This window comes from Coenobita brevimanus, chromosome 55, assembly GCF_032717465.1.
Source record: "Coenobita brevimanus isolate Jiangsu-jjx chromosome 55, ASM3271746v2, whole genome shotgun sequence".
NCBI lineage: Eukaryota > Metazoa > Arthropoda > Malacostraca > Decapoda > Coenobitidae > Coenobita > Coenobita brevimanus.
In genome coordinates, this window is record NC_137008.1 from 49,653,433 (window position 1) to 49,673,001 (window position 19,569).

At 44.8% G+C, this 19,569-nt stretch overlaps 1 protein-coding gene across 1 annotated transcript in view; it reads right to left on the reverse strand.

The window, feature by feature from the left end:
• Plc21C (Phospholipase C at 21C) overlaps positions 1-19,569 on the reverse strand; it is a 739,135-nt gene that overhangs the window by 691,095 nt on the left and 28,471 nt on the right. Inside the window, exon 3 of the mRNA XM_080273643.1 lies at positions 15,056-15,127. Within this exon, the coding sequence (XP_080129769.1) occupies positions 15,056-15,127 (72 nt within the window). The remainder of the gene's footprint in view (positions 1-15,055; positions 15,128-19,569) is intronic.

Genomic DNA, 19,569 nt, shown 5'->3' on the forward strand with positions numbered 1-19,569 from the left:
CAAAAGAGGTACAGATATAACTTCTTTTCAGATGTACCAAGCCCAAGACGAAGCCAGCCGCCCGGACATGGCGCTGGGCGCTGATTGGTGGTGACGTCATCAGCGCGGGAATGGCAGCTGATCACGGGAGAGACAGCAACATGTGGAGGTTGGTGGGTTTATTGAGAGAGAGAGAGAGAGAGAGCACTAAGTAAATGAAAACAGAACCCCTCTAAAGCAGAAAAAGACTACAGAAAAAAACTGCGACTAATGAAAAGTACATCCCTTCCCCCCTCCCCCCTCTCTCCTACCTTCATTATACTTCCTACTCCTCTCCACCATCAACATCCTCCCCCTCCGTCTTTCCCTCTCATCCCCACTCCAAATCCCTCCCTCTTCCCACTCACAAACCCACAATCTCTCCCCTCTCCTTAATCTCTCGCCCCCTCTCTCTTCTCCTCCCTTTTTCCTCTTACCATCACCAGCCCTCTCTTCCCTCTCACAAACCCTCTTTCTTCTCATTTCCCTCCCCCTTCCGCGTATTCCTCCATCTCCCCCTATCCTCTCCTTATGTCTCCATTCCTTTTCTCTTTCCTCTCCCCTCCCCTCCGCCAATTCCTCCTCACTCTCATCTATTTTCGTTCTTCTGCCACTCCCTTACTCCTCTCCCCTCCACCCCTACTCCCTCTCCCTTCTCTTCCAACTCTCACCCATTTCCATTTCCCTCCCCTACTCCCTTCTCATTTTCCTCTCCCCTCATTCCCCTCTCCCACTCCCCTCCTTCTCTAACTCCCCTTTACCCCTCCCCTCACTACCATAGTCCTCTCCCCTCCCCCCCTACTCATTATCCCTTTTTCCAACTCTCACCCATCTCCATTTCCTTTCCCTACTCCCCTTCCCTCCTCTCTCCCTCTCCCCCCACTCGCTTACTCTCTCTCTCCCTTTCCCCCCACCCGCTTACTCCTCTCTCTCCCCCCACTCGCTTGCTCTTCTCTCTCTCCCTCTCCCTCTCCCCCCACTAGTTTGCTCCTCTCTCTCCCTCTCCCCCCACTCGCTTGCTCCTCTCTCTCTCCCTCTCCCCCCACTCGCTTGCTCCTCTCTCTCGCTCTCCCCCCACTCGCTTGCTCCTCTCTCTCTCTCGCTCTCCCCCCACTAGCTTGCTCCTCTCTCTCCCTCTACCCCGCTCACTTACTCCTCCCTCTCTCTCTTTCTCTCCCCCCTCATTCCCCTATTCCTCTCTCCCTTGCCCGTCAAAGGAGTACAAAGGAAGGCAGACAGCAACACACCTAATGGTCCTTTCGGGGCTGTTTATTACAAGAAAGGCTGTGACTATGATATCTAAATATATGAGCTGAAGATACGGAGAGCAAAGCAAGAAGGCTACTTACTCCTCTCCCCTCACCCCCTTCTTTCTCCCCTCACGCCCTTACTTCCCTCTTTCTCCCCTCACTCCCCCTTTTTACCCTTATTTCTCTCTCCCTCCCCCCTAACTCTCCTACACCTCTTCCCCTTTCCCCTCTCACTCTCCCCTTTCCCCCTCACTCCTCTTCCCTCACTCCCCACTCCCCTCCCCGTCCCTGCCCTGGCCTGCCCCTGCCCTCACCTCTATTGATCCCGACCCCTGACCCAGTGCAGCCAAGGTCAGCTGGCGGAGGGGAAGGCAGGCAGGCAGGAGGAGAGGGGAGTGAGGGGGAGGAAGAAGAGGTGGGGAAGAGGGAGGGAAGTAGGAGAAACAGGGGAGGGGGGAAGAAGGAGAGAAGACGGAGAGAAACAGAGAAAGATGGGAGAGGGAGGAAGAGGAGGGGAAACAGACGTACACCGGAGTACAAAGGAAAGCAAACAGCAACACACCTAATGGTCCTTTCGGGGTTGTTTGTTACAGAGATGGCAACGACTTGATACCTAATTCCACGAGGTGAGGAAAAGGCAAAGCAAGAGGGAGGAAAGGAGGGTGAGGGAGCGAGTGGGGGAAGAGAAGGAGAGGTGGAGAGTTGAAGAGGCGAGTGGGGAGACAGGAGGGGAGGAGGAGGGTGAGGGGGCAAGTGGGAGGACAGGAGGGGATAGGATGTGAGGGGATGCGTAGGAGGAAAGGTTTTGACGGAGAAGGCAAGTAAAGGGAGAGGAGGGGGATGGAAGGCGTGGGGGTGATTGGGGAGAGAGGAGGGAAAGTGGAGGGTGTGGGAGAGAGGAGGGAAGGTGGAGGGAGAGGAAGAAAGGAGGGGAGGTGGAGGGTGAGGGAGAAAGGAGGGGAGGTGGAGGGTGAGGGAGAAAGGAGGGGAGGTGGAGGGTGAGGAAGAAAGGAGGGGAGGTGGTGCGTGAGGGGACGAGCGGGGGAACAGGAGGGGAGCGGAAGGGGATGGTGGATGCAGAAAAGGGGAGCGGAAAGGTTGGCAATACATAGGAAACCAAACAGAAACAAACCTGTTGGTCTTTTCGTGGCTGTTTGTTTTAGGAAAGACTGTAACTATAAACACTGTTCTGTGAGTTAAGCAACAAGGACAGAAAAGCAGGAAGGCCCCCAGGAAGGAAGGAAGGGAGGGAGGGGAGGGGAAAGATGAGGGAAGTGGGAAACAGAGGATAGGAGAGGCGAGAGAAGACCGTGAAGAAAAAGCGGGAAGTTGGGAGAGAGACAGGAAGAACAGTGAGGGCAGAGAATGGGAGTTGAGAGAAGGGGCATGAGATGAGGAAGAGGGAAGTACAAATGAGTAAAACGCAATTAAACAGCAACAAATATTAACCATCCTTTCAATAGATTTTATTCCACGGTATGTTAGGACTGAGCTATGTATTCTTAGTCAAAAAACAAGGCTCCTCCCACCCACCCATCGCTCATGTGTAAGTTGGAAGGAAAATGTGAAGAGGTCACACACACACACACACACACACACACACACACACACACACACACACACACACACACACACACGTACTTCCCATCAGTGGCCTAACACACAAGTTTGTATTGTGGTGAATGGTGCAGAATAAATCACTAAGATGTGTTACGAAATTTCCAAAGTTACTCTGTTATTAAGTGAAATTAACATCAGGCAAACATAAGATACATAACGACGCTGTCTTGTAGTTGCGTCCATCATCCTCTGCGTTGTGTGTGTGTGTGTGTGTGTGTGTGTGTGTGTGTGTGTGTGTGTGAGAGAGAGAGAGAGAGAGAGAGGATTATTAGGCATTAAGGGCATTTATTGAGACCCTGGAGGGGAGAGGGGAGAGAGGGATTGAGTGGGATGAGTGGAAAGTGATTGTGAAGTGGGATGAGAATGGAATGGGAGTGAAGAAGGAATGAGAGTGGTAAGAAGAGGAAATGTGGAGTGGTGGGAGAACGGAGAGGGACGGTGAGTGGAGAGAGTGGTGGGATTGTGATGTGGGGTGAGAATGTAGAGATTGTGGAGTGGAATGGGGTGGGGCAGGTGGAATGGGATGGGGTGGGGCAGGTGGAGTGGAATGGGGTGGGGCAGGTGGAGTGGGATGGGGTAGGGTGGGTGGAGTGGGATGGGGTGGGGCCGGTGGAGTGGGATGGGGTGGGGCGGGTGGAGTGGGATGGGGTGGGGCGGGTGGAGTGGGATGGGGTGGAGCAGGTAGAAGGGGTAGGACACATGGAGTGGGGTGGAGTGGGGCTGGTGGAGTGGGATGGAAGTGGGGTACAAGGAGGAGTTAATGTGGCTGGGGAAATGGGATGGAAGTAGTGTGGATGAAAAGAGAGTGAGTGGGGCAGGTGGGGTGGGATGCGAGTGAGGTAGAGGGAGTGAGACAGGAGTGGGGTAAGTGGAATGAAATAGGAACACTGAGAGGTGAAACTGCAAGAAAAAAGATTGCACACACACACACACACACACACACACACACACACACACACACACACACACACACACACACACACCATCATTGCCTCTGACACACAGAATAGTTACGTTAGATATATCTCCCCTACAACAAACAGCCTGGAAAAGACAAACAGATATATAGTTGTTTGCTTTCCTTTATACTCCTTTGTACACACACTGTCCTCCCTTTTTTCCTTCCTCCCTCCTCCTCCTCTACCATCTTTCTCCCTCCCCACCCCACCCGACCCCTGATCTGTCTTATCTCCCTCCCCTCCCGTCACTCCTTCCCTTTAACTCCAGGGCCTCGGATACGACTTCAAAAATGGGGAGGGAGTCTATGGGGTGGCCAAACGTAATCATGGAGTGGCCCAAGGCGAACTCTTTAGAGGGGTCCAAGAATATTCTTTGGAGTGGCCACGCTTATTTCAGAGGTGGACCAGAATCAACCCGGCCACTCATCAGGCTACACCAATGTTTCCCCTCCCCCTCCCTCACCTCACCTCACCTACACCCATTCCCTTATCTGTACCAACTCTCTTCCTTCCCTTTCCTCTACTCCTCCTTGTACTAACTCCCTCCCCTCCCAGCATTTCTATTCCCCCTCCCCCCTCCATTCACCCTTCACCACTTCAAGTGGCTCATCAAAAGGTAGGAAAGTGGAAAATGGGTAGGGTGAGAAGGGAAGGTGAAGAGGAGGAGCGAAGGGAAAAGGGAAGGGGAGAGGCACTGAAGTGCATGAAGGCAAAGACAGGCTGGAGGAGGGAAAAAGGGGATCAAATGGCTTTGAGGAAGGTAAAAGAATGGGAGGATCGGAGTAAATAGCAAGTACGGTAACATGTGGTCCTGCTTTTTATGGTAAACGCAAGGAATGCAAAGCTGAGAACCTGCAATAATTATCTCTTTAAAAAGTGAAGAAAAAAAGTCAAGATCCGTTCATGTCGTGATGCCTGGACAGATTGAATTAAAAAGACGAAAAAAAGGCTGAAAGCAGTTTTGCAGATGATCAGTTGCATACATGAAAACAGCAGATTAACTCCTGTTTTCGAAAGCTGTCCAAAACTGGGTGAGAGTGTGTACTTCGATGGCTGCTGCCTGAATGCTTTAATGGGGAAGTAATGTATGCAAAAAGTTGAAAAGAGCAGAAACCAAAGCAGTAACGATGAGAGAGAGAGAGAGCGAGAGAGAGAGAGAGATGAAACCCTGCGGCCAAAAGTGAGGGGTGTTGAAAGGAATGAATGAGGGAAGAGCGTATGGGATGAAAAACCTCTGAGTCCATCCTGTTTAGAAGTACTATATCTGGTGAATTCCCTACACAGAGGCAGATAAAGCCCCTATACAAAGCCAGCAAATGAGTGGCTTTTAAGAACACATGGAGTTGGTTACTGCGCGGGAAATAACATCACCTTTCAAAAAGACAGATCGGAAAGAGACAGCCAAGGATAGTGAGTCATGGAAGACTAGGTTGTAAGTTGCTGAAGGTAAGGACTACTGTATGAGGCTAATTATGTGGAGAATTGTACAGAATTATTATTATTATTACCGATATTATTTTTTTGAGGCATTAAAAGCGACACTTTCCCTCCACCCCTTCAGTCATAAGACAAATTTAAAGTCGGGCGTGCAGTACAGCCTCATTCCGTGATCGTTGTGACTGTTGGACGCTGTGGGAAGCGGGTGGAAAGTATGGGGTGGCATAATCACTGCGAGCTGACAGGGGTAGATATAGTCTGGAAGGTTCATGATAATTACGAAGAAGAGACCTAATGGCAACAGAGAACTCAAGAGAACACCACTACTGACACTTTAACAAGAACAGTAGCCGCCTACAACAGCAGTTACTGAACTATCAGAGACGAAATCCGAGATGAAAAACAGATTTATAGAATCTACAGAAAGGCGCTTGGAAATTCAGATTATACGTCAGACTCTTCGTCCTTTGAAGCATCCATCGCAATAGGAAAGTCCTCCCCGAAATCCTGAAAGGATGATGGCCAGGAATCAGTGAGGAATAGTCTAAAAAGATCGCCGGATCCCAAACTGGCGGTACGAATGGTTAAGACATGAGGGACGCTTCTAATTCCTTCTGCTGGGGACAGATTTACAGACTTTAGAAATACAAGAGATTAAAGTAACTGGGAGAAAGTTTGAGGGTTGGGAGCGAAGATTAAGGATGGGGAGGAGAGTTGGGCGAGGGAGGGATGGGAAGGATAGAAAGTAGATGATAATGGAGAAGAAGAGAAAAGAAGAAAAGAGAAGCGGAGAAACAAAGAACAGAAAAGAAGAAAAAAAGAAAAGGTACGGTGAAAGAAGGAAAGAAGAGAGGAAGGGAGGGAAGGAGTGGAAGGGGAGGGAGAGGAAGGGGGAAGAGTGTATTGGGGAGGGGACAGGAGGGGAGATAAGAGCAAAGGGATGGGAAACAAAGATTACCCATAAAGAGATAATGTGAACTGACCGTCCCCCCCGCCTCTCTCTCTCTCTCTCTCCGTTTTTCTTTCCTCCGTCCTTCTCTTGTCATACCTCCCACGTATCCCCCTATCAACCTCCATCCTTCCCATTACTTTTATCATTCTCTCTCTCTCTCTCTCGTTCCTAATGCTGCAATATAAATGTAGATGAATTACTTCCAACATTTTTTTATTAGGAACGGATGAAGAGGAGAAGGGGAGGGGAGAGAGGAGAGGAGGAGGGGAGAGAGGGGAAGGTTGGTGAGAGGTGGGGAAGGAAAGGGGGGGAGGAGATGGAGAAGATGGAGAAGGGGGGAAAGAGAAACGACGGAACACGAAAAGAGAAGATAAGGGGAGGAAGAGATGGAAGAATAAGAGAAGAAAGGAAACACAAGGAGAGGAGAGGAGACGAAAGGAGAGGAGAGTTGAGGAAAGAGGGCAAGGAAGAGGAAGAAAAAAAGTTACTGAAAGGAGGGACAGAGAGAAGAGGAGGGGACGAAAAATTGATGGGGGAAGGAAAAGTGAATGGAGGATGAGAAGGATAGGGAGAGAAGGAAAGTTGTTCATGAATAGGAAAATGAAAAGGGGAGGACGTGTGAAGGTGGGTAGGAGAGGGGAGGGAAAAATGGGAAGGGCAGGTGGAAGTGAATGAGAGATAGCAAGGAAGGAGGGGAAGCAGGATGGAATGGGGAGACAGCAAGGAGGGGGAAGAGGGGAGGAATGGGTGTATATGTTGAGAAGGGAAGGATAGAGGGAGCAAGAGAGGGAAGGGGAGATGGAAGGGGGGATGGAGGGGGTCATGGATGGAGGGAGAGAGGGGAGGGATGGGTGTACAGATTGAAAAGGGAAGGGTTGAATACTGCCTTTAGGCCCATATTCTCATGGGTCTAGGAGGCTCCCTAGCACCTCTTCCTTAGGGATTTATTTTTTTACTTTACTGCGCTTCTGTTGTGTTCCATATCTTTTTATATATACCAACGCAGCAGGCAAAAAAAAAAAAAAATCAAGAGGCAATATGCTTATATAAACGTAAACAAAGAGGTACTAGACAGTCTCCGAAGCTCACAATAAGATGGCAACTGATAAGGAGCCTCCAAAGCCTACGAGAATACGGCCAAGGACGGTACATTTCTACTCTGATTCCAGTCGGTTAAGCTTACTACAGCATCTGGTACGTTAAAATATTCTTGCATGAAATTGATGTAATCTCCGTGGATTTAAATAGGACATAAATAACATAAAAGATGACACTAGCAGTATGCAAAATAAATCGTTAGGGAAGAAGTGCTGTAAAGCCTCCAAAGTTAACGAGACTACGAAGCCTGGCCTATGGTTCAGTCAGGCACAAAAGTTTGCCTACTATTCCAGTACAGTGCGTCTACCTCACATAAAGGCAATGTCCGTCACTGCCCCCCTGATGTGTCATATCAGAGATCATTTAAGGTAAGAGACAAACACTGAACTTCTCTCTGCTTTGGAATATTAAGGCAGCAGGATGAAAACAGAATCAGGAAGAGGTGAATTATTTGCACTTTTGTCGAGACACACCAGACATTATGGCTAACACACAACAAATATTATCATTACTGTCACGATGCGGACAACTCTAGTATTTTATTCCAAATCACGCCTAACGATATGATGCAGGTCAGAATGGGTCCTAAGATTCTGAGTGACAATACTGCCACCATAAACCGCCTTACGATCAGGACAGCTGAAACACTATTCCAGTTAATGCCAGATTTCATACAGCTGAAAGGAGTCACAGCAACCTATAGCAGCCTGAGTGTTAACCCCTTCATGCTAAGGACGTCAATTTACACAGTATTATTCATGCTATCTCCTGGTCATTTTATACAGCTTTGAACTGGCTTTTGGAGGGGCTCTTCTATGCTAAACAAAATGCGATGCCACGGCACAGCAAACCCGTCCCGGGCAGTCATTTTAGTGCTGACGTATAAACACAACAGGATATCTAGTCAAAGATGTCACATATCAAATTTGGAGTAAATCGGGTGAAAATTGACGAGATTATGCGCATTTGAGATTTTTGGCCCGACCCACCTGACACTGACCTCCCTACTGCTAACTGGGGGGTGACCCCCCTGATGTAATGAGGCATGTTATAGGATGCAGATTTGAAAGATGCACCTTTAGATTTCGGTTTCATGTCGATATGACGAATCTGAAAGAAGTTATGGTGGAAAAAAAAAAACGATTTTTACCCGTCCCCGTTTTTTAAAACATTTTTTTGGCCCTACAGCCTGGCCGTTAGCCCAATTTTGTCCAAAACTTAATCAGATGATCAGACGGTCAGAGCCCATTATTCCTGTAACTTTAGTCAAAATCGCACTGGTAGTTTACGCATAAAGTTGTTAAAGGACAGACAGACATGCAAACAGACAAACCGAGTGAAAACAATACTCGTCCCCGAGCCCCTCCGGGGTGGGGACGGGTAATAAAATCGCATCGTGGCAGTAACAACAACAAAAAAACATCTATCCTCATGCTAAAGGGCTTTATTTTATACACATTTAACCCACCCCCTCAAATGCACAACCCTTAGCCCATTCAATCCGGCGACTTTTTAAACATATTATTCTTGCTATTTCCAAACGTCTCTCTTCAGCTTAAGAGCAGTTTTAAAAGGAGCGGTTAGACACAGCATTGATTAAACTGCCAGTGACCCAATGTACTTTGTATCTTACGTTAAAAAGAGACCCAGGGCAGAAAAAAAAATATTAAACGCAATAACGACGCACTTCCTGGTCCTGAATAAAGAACCTGTTAGTTAATTGCTGCTTGTGACGGACGTTTTGACTCAGGCCATAGCGACTCGACGCGGCCAAAGGGTTAAGGTGTCAAAGGTGAGTGATTAATGAGGTTAACGCTACTGACAGAGAGAGAGAGAGAGAGAGAGGCTACTTAATTCTGAGATGACTAGCCTGAGGATCTCTCTCTATCTCTCTCTCTGTCGAATAATAATTACCTCCTGCCCTCCTTTCTGTCAATTTACCTACCAATATCTGTCTACCCAATTACCATTATGTCTGTCTATCTCCCACCTTTCTCTGTTCGACGTACCATACCTGCTTACCAATCTACCTTCCTCCCTGTCTACCAATCTACAGTAATTGTCAAAATACCTACCGGAATACCTTACTTCTTTTAAGCCTGTTTAATTGTCTACCTATCTACTCGCCTTCCCATTCACCTGCTTACCTACTTAGTCCCTACCTACGTTACTTATAAACCTGCTTGTCTACCTACCAACCATACAGCGTGCACTATATAGCTTCTGATACTTCACCAACATTTTGTACCCGACTGTAAGCTGATTACCTTCCAAGATGCTATAAATACTCCCCTTATTGCCTCCCTACCTACCAACCAACCTACCTACCGCGCAATACCCTCGCATACTGGAGCACGATATAAATACTCTTAGCATTATCTCGCTACCTCTATACTTACCTACCTACCTACCTACCTGTCTACCTACCTGCCTCCCTCCCTACCTACCTACCTACAAACATACATACCTGGTAACCATGTCTCGTACAATTTGGCCTCTGGAACATTGAGAACATTACGAAACTAACTTTATTGTGAGCTGATTATCTTCAACCGTAAGAGAACCAAACTATCACGCAACTACCCACCTACATACCTACCTACCTACCTGCCCATTTAACTCCAGGTCGCAGAATAAAAATGTCTGTCGTTAGGTACAATAATAATAATAATAAAAAACCTGCCCATTCTGAAGGGGCTTGTTTGTACTGTGCATTATATCTTTCTTTTACCCATTCATCCTTCTAATATTCCTTTTTTCTTTCCCATTTTTCCTTCCCTCTCCCCACTCATCCTCTCGGTCTCCTTCATTTCCTACTTGTCCTCCCTTTTTCCTTCCTCTCTCCCCCTTTCCTTCTTCCTTCTCTCCCCCCTTTCCTTCTTTCTTTGTTTTTCTCGTTCCGTCTCTCCATTCATCCTACTAATATCCTTCATTCCTTCCTTGTCCCCCTCCCCTCTCTCCGTTTTTCCTTCCTCCCTCCCCTCTTTTTTTCTCTCTCCCTCCTTCCCTGCTTCTCTCTCGTCTTTCCTCCCCTCTTTCCACCCGTCCTTTCCTCCCCTACACATTAAGACAAACTGAAAAACTCTTAATTTGCACTTACTGGAAAGGCACAGAGTTTGGGATGATTTAATCAAAGCGGATGAAAGGATTAGATACGAATTACATACAACAGACATTAGGAAAGATTTTTAACCCCTTCAGTCCCAGGATGTATTGGTTTATTCTTGCCACTGTCAGACGATTTATTTTGCTTAGAATATGTTAAAGACTATTTATTAAGTTTAGAAGGTGCCATGAGACGATTTATTTAGTTTAGAAAATGCTATGAGTCGATTTATTTAGGTTAAAAAATGCTACTGCCAGACGAATTATTTTGCTTAGAAAATGCTGAGACGATTTATTTAGCCTAGAAAATGCTATGTGACGATTTATTTAGCTCAGAAAATGCTATGTGACGATTTATTTAGCTTAGAAAATGCTATCACACGATTTATTTGGCTTAGAAAATGCTATGACACTATTTAGCTTAGAAAATGCTATCAGACGATTTATTTAGTTTAGAAAATGCTAAAGTCAGACGGCTTATGCAGCTTAGAAAAGGCTGTCAGACGGTTAAGCCTAGAAAATGCAAGTCACAAGACTTATTTAGCTTATTAAGTGTTAGTGAGACAATTGATTTGCCTTAGAAAATATCCCTAAATAGTGAACTGTTTAATGAAGGCTGTATCCGACCCTCCCAGTGTGAAAGGCCTCTCCCAAGCTCAACAAAACTCTTCATAAAAACAGAGAAAAAAAAAAAGAAAAAGAAAGAAAAAAAAGAAGATATCACCAGCTTGAAGGGGCTAACAGTGGGCAGAGAGGACAGAACTCAGGCAGAGGATTTCAAAGCAAAAAAATATGGTCTCAGTGATGAGATAGGAGAGGACGGAGTTGGAAATAGGGTTGTGGATGGATGTAAGCTGCCTACTGTATAGCTCGTTCATTTTAACTGGCTGGGGATTTTTTGTCTTTCTGCAGTTAAATTAATGAAGTTCAGTGTTAGAATATGACAATACTCCGACTCTACATTAATACCATTGCACTTTATCGTGACTGGCACCATATTCTACTGTTAATCTCTTCTTACATGTCAGCAATCAAGACGGAGAGATCGCAATTTCAAGCCACGTTAAAGAGGAGAGGGTGTAATGATGGATGTGGTGCCACGTCGACTGAGTTTCAAGACTATGGTCGACAGGCATATGACCGGTTAAGAGTTGTGTAAAAAGACAGTCTCAGTCACAAAAACACGCACGCAAGATTATAATTTTTTTTCTGATTCTAGCACGGCACAATACGTTCTCCTTACATTCCTCCTTTAAATTATCAACGTCATTTCTGTTTACACTGCACTACACGGTACATCTCCTCACTTACAGAGTTTGGTGGGTGTGGCCGAGGGTTTTTCTTAGCCCTCCATTTTTATTCAGAAGCTGCCTGACTTGGCTCAACTGCCCTACTGCATTTATCCTGGTTTATTCTTTCACTCCTTATCTCTCTCTCTCTCTCTCTCTCTCTCTCTCTCTCTCTCTCTCTCTCTCTATGTTCCTTTCTTCCTACCTTTTCTCTTTGTCCTCCTGCTTCTTCCTTGGTTCCTTCCTAATGTCTCTCCCTCCCTTCACATGCCTTTTCAATGGACCCTACCCTACACACTTAATATTACATCTGTGTCGCTGTTTCTACCCTCTTCTATCTCCCTCCCCTCCCCTACCGTGGTGTCCCCTGCCCACAATACCCCAATAATGAGGATCAGCCCCACGTTAAGGTGATTAGTGGAAGAATGGTTGCCCGCTCGATGATGGGGGAGAGATGGGGGTGAGGAGGAGGGAGGGGGATGGAGAGGGGAAGAGGAGAGGCACAGAACGAGAAAGAGGGAGGAATAAGGACCAAGGAGGGAGGGAGGGAATGGAAGAATAGGAAGGGTGGAACATGGGACGAGGAGGGAGGGAGGGAGGGAAAGATAAGGGACAAGGAGAGAGAGAGAGAGAAGGGGGGGGAAGGAAAAAGAAAGAGTAAGGGAGAGTGACGACAGGAGGAGGGTGAGAGGGGTAACAGACAAAGGGAGAGCAGGAGAGAAGTGGCAGATATGAAGTAGGGAGGGTAGGGGGATTGGGAGAGGAGACATAGCAAGGGAGGGAGAAAGGGAGGAGGAAGAGCGACGACAGGGGAATAAAGGAGGGAGGGGTAAGATAAGGAGGGGTGAGATAATAAGGGATCGGGAGGGGGACGGGGAGCAGAAACACAAGGGAAGGAGGAATAGGAGAAGCAAAGAGGGAGGGAGGTGTGGGAGAAACATGGAATGATGGTGAAGTGGAGAGAGGTGTGACGATAGGGGAAGAAGGGTGGAGGGGTGTAAAGACTGAAGGGATGGAGGGGTGTGAAAGATAGGGCGGAGAGAGGAAGGCAAGGGTGACGGTACGGGGTGGAAAAAGGGAGGGAGAGAGAGAAAGAAATGGGAGAGGAGAGGATGGGGAGATATAGTGTAGAAAATGGAGAGGAGGAAGGAGAGGAGTGCAAGGGCGGAAGGGATAGAGGGAGGGAGGTAAGGCAGGGGCAGGAGTCAGTGGGAGGGAGGGTAGAAATGAAAGGGAGGGAGGGAAGTAGAAGACAATGGGAGGGAGGGAGTGGGTCGGTCGGTAGTGAAGCAGATAAAAGATCAATAAGTATTCGGCTGGTAATTATACTGTACCGTAAGTAGGCAGGCAGGCAGGTTGGCAGGCCGGCAGGTAGGTCAGCAGACAAGGTGGCAGGCCGGCAGACAGGGTGGCAGGCCGGCAGGTAGGTATGTACGTAGACAGGCAGGCAGGCAGAGAGACAGGTCGGAAGGCAGAGTGGCAGGCAGGCAGGTTGGTATGTATGTAGATAATACGTAGGCAGATGGGTAGGCAGGCAGGTAGGGAGGAAGGTAGAGCTGTGGTTAATTGTTCCTTTACACGGCCTGGAAACTCTCCAAAGCTATTAAGATGTTGGTAAACTACTCAACAATAATTAGACAAGTTGGATTCTCTCGCCACCAGTTCCCAACCCTGTTAGTGTACAGTATGCCAACTACTGCCTGTTTATGAACAACACCTTCAGTCCCATGATATATTATGTACCTCATTCTTGTTACCACCAAGCAATGTCATTCAGTCTAAAGGGGTGACTTATTGAAACGGATGGGTTTTATAAAAGGCTAAATTAACCCTTCACTGTTAAACATCACTCCGAAGTTGACTAACATCGTGTGCAAGTTGGAATTATACAACGCAAAATAGGGCCACGTACTGAAGGGGTTACTGCGAATGTGGTACATATTTTTGATGGCATCAAGAGAGGAGGTACTGTACAGTACAGTCAACAGTAGAAATTAGTCTTATTTTCCTTAATACTGATGAGCCTGTGATCTGGTAACACTGTATGGTCAAGAGTTGGCGGATGTGCTTTAAAAAACCATACACCGTACAGTACAATGATGACTGGTTTACAATGCTTTTCTTGTACAGTAGGTAAAAGACTGACAAGCTCATGTACATCGAAACCTGAAGCGAATTTCTGCCATCGACTGGATATTAACCTCTTCACCTCGATTTTTTTTTTTTTTTTTTTAATCAGGTCTCCACACTATACTGGGGATCGACTGTATTTCCTAAGTTTCTTCTTCCTCTAAACGCTTTTCGCTTCAGTGCCATTCCTCCATTTCCTCACCAATTCACTTCAAACCTAATAACAACCGCCTCATGGCCAAATACCCCCCAGTATCCTTTTACTTTCTTTAACACCTTTAATGCCTGTCTTCTTCTTTACACCTACGGATGATTTTATTAAATTTTGAAAAGAAAAAAAAAAATCCTCCTAGAGGGATTAATGAAGGATATATGTATACATGTGTGTGTGTGTGTGTGTGTGTATATATACATATATATATATATATATATATATATATATATATGTATGTATATATATATATATATATATATATATATATATATATGTATGTATATATATATATATATATATATATATATATATATATATGTATGTATGTATATATATATATATATATATATATATATATATATATATATATATATATATATATATATATATATATATATATATATATATATATATATATATATATATATATATATATATATATATATATATATATATATATATATATATATATATATATATATATATATCCCACTAGTTCGAAAAATCTCTCGAGCCAAAGAAACTCGTCTGCAGACGACTAGAATTAAATACAAAAGACATCCTGGGGCTGAAGGTGTTAGGTGATGTCATAAAAGTATAAAATATTACACTAAAAGTTTCTCCACCATCCTCCAGGCCCTCTGACTAGCAACTGTACAAGAAAACAGAGAAAATGTACCCCTCCCCCAAAAAAAAAAAAAATAATAATAATAATTATAAAAAAAAAAAAAGAATAAACTCCAAGAGAAAATTTCTGGGAACAGGAACAAAGAGGTAATGAACATATTACTGAATGTGCAACACCAATGAAAGTAAATACAGAGATCACAAAGATTTTTAAATCCATATTTAGTGTTCAAGCCTTGATATTTATGGGGAATTTTATTATCTACTTACACGATAAACTGAGTGATTGATATACACACAGACAAACAGATACAGAGAGAGAGAGAGAGAGAGAGAGAGAGAGAGAGCTATCTCACCTTGGGCAGCTTGGCACACTTGTTATTCCTTGTATCACGGATGGTCATGATGTCCAACACTTCCGTTTCGCTCTAAAGGGGATAAAAAGAGAGAGGGGGGTTAGTGCATGGCCTCTAACTCTAATTTTACTTCTACCTCTAATTTACCACTATCTCTCTAATTTTAGCTCTACCTCCATTTCTGAGTAGAACTTTATTTTTACCTGTCTACCTCTAAATACCTCGTGCTTACCTCTACCTCTTCTTTCACATCTCTACCTTTCATACCTCTAACTCTGCCTCTACCTGTATTCCTACCTCTTGAATCTATCTCTTTCTACCTGATACTCTATTTCTACCTCTATTCCAACCTCTAACTCTACGTCTTCTACCGCTACCCGTATCTTCCTCTCTTCCACCTTTGCTCTTACCTCTAACTCCACCTCTTCCTATAACTCTACCGTCTCTTCCACATCCATCCCCACCTGCAATTCCACCTCTTCTTATATCTTCACCTCCTCTTCCACATCTATCACCACCTCTAACGCCTCTTCTTATACTTCCATCTCCACCTTCTCTTCCACATCTATCTCCACCTCTAACTCCACCTCTTCTTATACCTCCATCTCCACTTTCTCTTCCACATCTGTCCCTACCTCTAACTCCACCTCTTCTTATACTTCTACCTCCACCTTCTCTTCCACATCTATCCCTACTTCTAATTCCATCTCTTCTTCCAGCTCGAACTCCCCCTCTTGTTCTACCTCTATCTGTACCTCTTCTAACTATTCCTCTCTATGTAACTTGCACAGGTAGGCTGCCTCTTTCTACCTGCACCTCTTTTTACCCTCCAGCTGATAAGTCAGAGGAGGGTGTTGTTATCATTGGGACCAATAGGTGTCCGTCCGTAGAGCTAGGCGGCAGGGCGGCTGGCCGGGTGTAGAGATTTCGTTTCCGGGCCAGAACTCAGAAAGTACTCTCTATAGCCACGAAATTTCACATACTTATGTGTCTTATTGTGAACTGGTGCCTTGTAATAAGCAGAAAGCTTTGTCTTAAGTATGTTTTCTGATAATGCTGATAACGAAAAAAAAAATCAAGAGATTCAATGCGAACTGCGCAAGGAATATGAAAGACCCAGGTTATGTGTCATCAAGGCGTTCTCCTTACGCCCACCTTCAAAAGAAAAAAAGGAGGGGGGGGGGAGAGGGCCGTTATGCGCTTGGTTAGGTATGCAGGGAGGCGGGGGGTATGTGCTTGGTTTGATGGAGAGTTGCAACAGCGCAGCGTTGCCTATGAATCCTAATTCAAGCTTACCTGTAACTCTGTCCTTTACCCCAAGCCATCCCTTTCTCTTCATCTACCTCTGTACTCTATATATCTTTCCTTCCTGTCCCTACGTCTTCTATTATATTTTCTACTTTTACCTCTATCCTATCTGTAACTCACTTATCGTTTCTCTATCTCTTTCTTCGTGTGGATTTGCCTTTTTTCTAACAACAATTCCTCTATGTCTACCTCACTGCTCTATGCTTTTCTATCTCTTTTTCTTCATCAGGCATTATATTTTTCAACCTCGAAATTTGGCAGTTTCAAAATACCTTTCACTTTTCTACTCTTTCCTCCATTTGCTTTATTTTTTCCTCTACTTCTTCCTTAAATTCAATTTCTACCTTAAACAATCAGAAAGTACACACCTCAAGCAAGGCATTAATCATCATCACCATCATTACCACCACCTCCACCACCTCCATCCTCTTATGTTCGTTCTTCAATCATCAGTCTAAATTTGGAGCCATTTCATCCAAAACCTTATACATAATATTGCTGACAGACAGACAGCCATAAACATAATCTCCCAGGAGGAGGTGATTAAACACACACACAAACACACACACACACACACACACACACACACACACACACACACACACACACACACACACACATTCAAACGTACAGAAACACATGACAAGTGTACATGGAAAAACATGGCGAAACACAAAAATGAGAACACGTGAACTACATACATAAATACATATGTACATACATACATATATATACACGTACGAAAATATATTCAGTTCAAAACCAGGCACAAATCAATACTGTATTTTCCTTCTCTGCATCACTTTCTCTGCTTGCCTCCCATGTCACCCATATACAGTACAGTACACACCTATAATTATACTCAATATCACCTTTCCTTCTCCCACCTACCCATGTACATTACCCCTCCACTCTAACCTATCGCTCCCTCCCACCCACGTAATCTACCCCTCCCTCCCACCCATGTAACCTATCCCTTCCTCCCACTCATGTATCCTATCCCTTCCTCCCACCCATGTATCCTACCCCTCCCTCCCACCCATGTATCCTATCCCTCCCACTCAGGTTGTCTCCGTTTTCTATGAGGCCAGTAACACGAGCCCATTGCAAGCGGTTTGGCTAATATTTGTTCCCCCCCGTCTCCCGTTTTCTTTCACTTAACTCCCTCCCCCCTCCTCTCCTCTCCTCTCCCTTTCCTTGCCTCTCATCTCTTTCCATCCCTCCCCCTTTCCCCTTTCCTGTTTCTTTCCTCCTCCTCCTTTCTCTCTTATTCTCTCCCCTCCCATCCTTTCTAATCCCATCTCATTTCCATTTTCTTCTTTTCCCTTCCCTCTTTCCTCCTGGCTTACTTTCTCTTCCCGCTCCTCCTACCCCTCATCCCTCCTCTTTTGGTCCACGTCCCTCTTCTCTCCTGACCGTATTCTCTCTCTCTCGTCCTCCTTTTCAGTTCTTCCTACGGGTCGACAAAGGGTGAGAAGGATGATAAGGAGAGATAACGAAGAGGGGATATGTAGGTTGGAGAGAGGAAGGAAAAGAAAATAAGAGAGTGGAGAGGAAGAAAAAAGACAAGAGAGAAAAACGGAAGGGACAGAACAAAAGGATGAAAAGGTAGGAAAAAACAGGAAAGGAAGCAGAGGAATATAAAAAGGCTATTAAAAGAGAAATGACGAAGCTTACAGGAAAAAAAAAAAAATACAAACGACAACCGGAGCAAGGAAGAACAATTAAAGACGCTGCCACAAAAAGGAATTGAACAAGAAGGAAACACAAGAAGAAATGGAAGATGTGGGAAATAAATGGTTAAGGAAAAGACAAAAGCATAAAAAGATACGAAAGCAGGAATTATTGTTAAAAATGTAATAATCTTCCAGAATAATTTTGAAACATTAGTGGTGAGAGAGAGAGAGAGAGAGAGAGAGAGAGAGAGAGAGAGAGAGAGAGAGAGAGAGATTTAGCGACTTCATTCCGATGACTTGTTTCTCATTTTTTTTACTTCCTACCATCACACAATTTTTATTCAATTTTGGAAAGCCCTCAAGTATGGCAGGGGCTAATGAACCCTATAAATCTAACCCCTCCATTTCGAAAAATAAAAAAAAATCTTAAATATATGAACTGTCCTCATATCGAATTTCTACTTCTTTGTCTTACCCTCAACCCTTCCCCCAGTGTAAGTAGAAATCAGATCAAAAACTGTCCAAATGGATGCTCTCATGTGACCCTGACCTTCGACCTTGTCCCATGACCTTGATCTGTTATTTTTCTCAAATGTCTTCACACTTGCCTTACCTTAAACCCACCCACAAATATTGGTGTCAGTCGGATAAATGCCAGGTTGCCCTTGCCATGGGATTCTCACCTTTGACTTTTCAGTACTGTTTTCATAAACATTAATTCAATCCCATGGCTGCACCAGGTTTGCTTCAAATCAGATAAAACCGTTTTAGTAATTCAGTTCACTTTCAGAGTCAGACGTCCACGGGCTGAACTTTGAACCTCACCAGTGAATTCAACTCTGGGTTGACTATTCTCCAGCTGAATCCCTTTTTCCCTGCATTAACCTCAACACTGCCACCGAGCTGGTCTAAATCAGAACTTAAATGTTTAAGCTGCCCTTAACCTGAGACCTACTGTTCTAAAAAAAAAAAAAAAAAAAAAAAATACTGGCACGTCAAACCCTTGGCTGACCTTTAACTTTTCCACCAAGTTTGGTTACAATCGCATCAAAGCTGTCGAGGTGTTTTATTCACACACACACACACACACACACACACACACACACACACACACACACACACACACACAGAGTAAAACAATACCCCGACTGCCTTGGGCTAATATGTGTATATAAAAGAAGGATGAAGGAAGGTGAAAATGAGATAAGATTAAGACAGAAAAAAGAAGCATAATGAACAATTCAGGAAAGAATAAGAAGTGGAAAATGAAAAAATAAAAGCATAACACTTTCAGTACAATGACGTCTTTTTTCTTGTTCGTTCTGGCTCTCTCCCGGCGACTGTATTTACTTAGAAGACTCCACAGTTTAACCCCTCCAGTTCTCAACCAAAAGCTGAATAAAATAGTCTGTGGATAACAATAAAATCAAAAGAGCTCCTCGTACTGAAGTGAATGACGCGGAGAAGATAAAAGGCTACAACATAAACAAAAATCTACACAGAATGAGGGAGAATGGCGAGAAGAGAAGC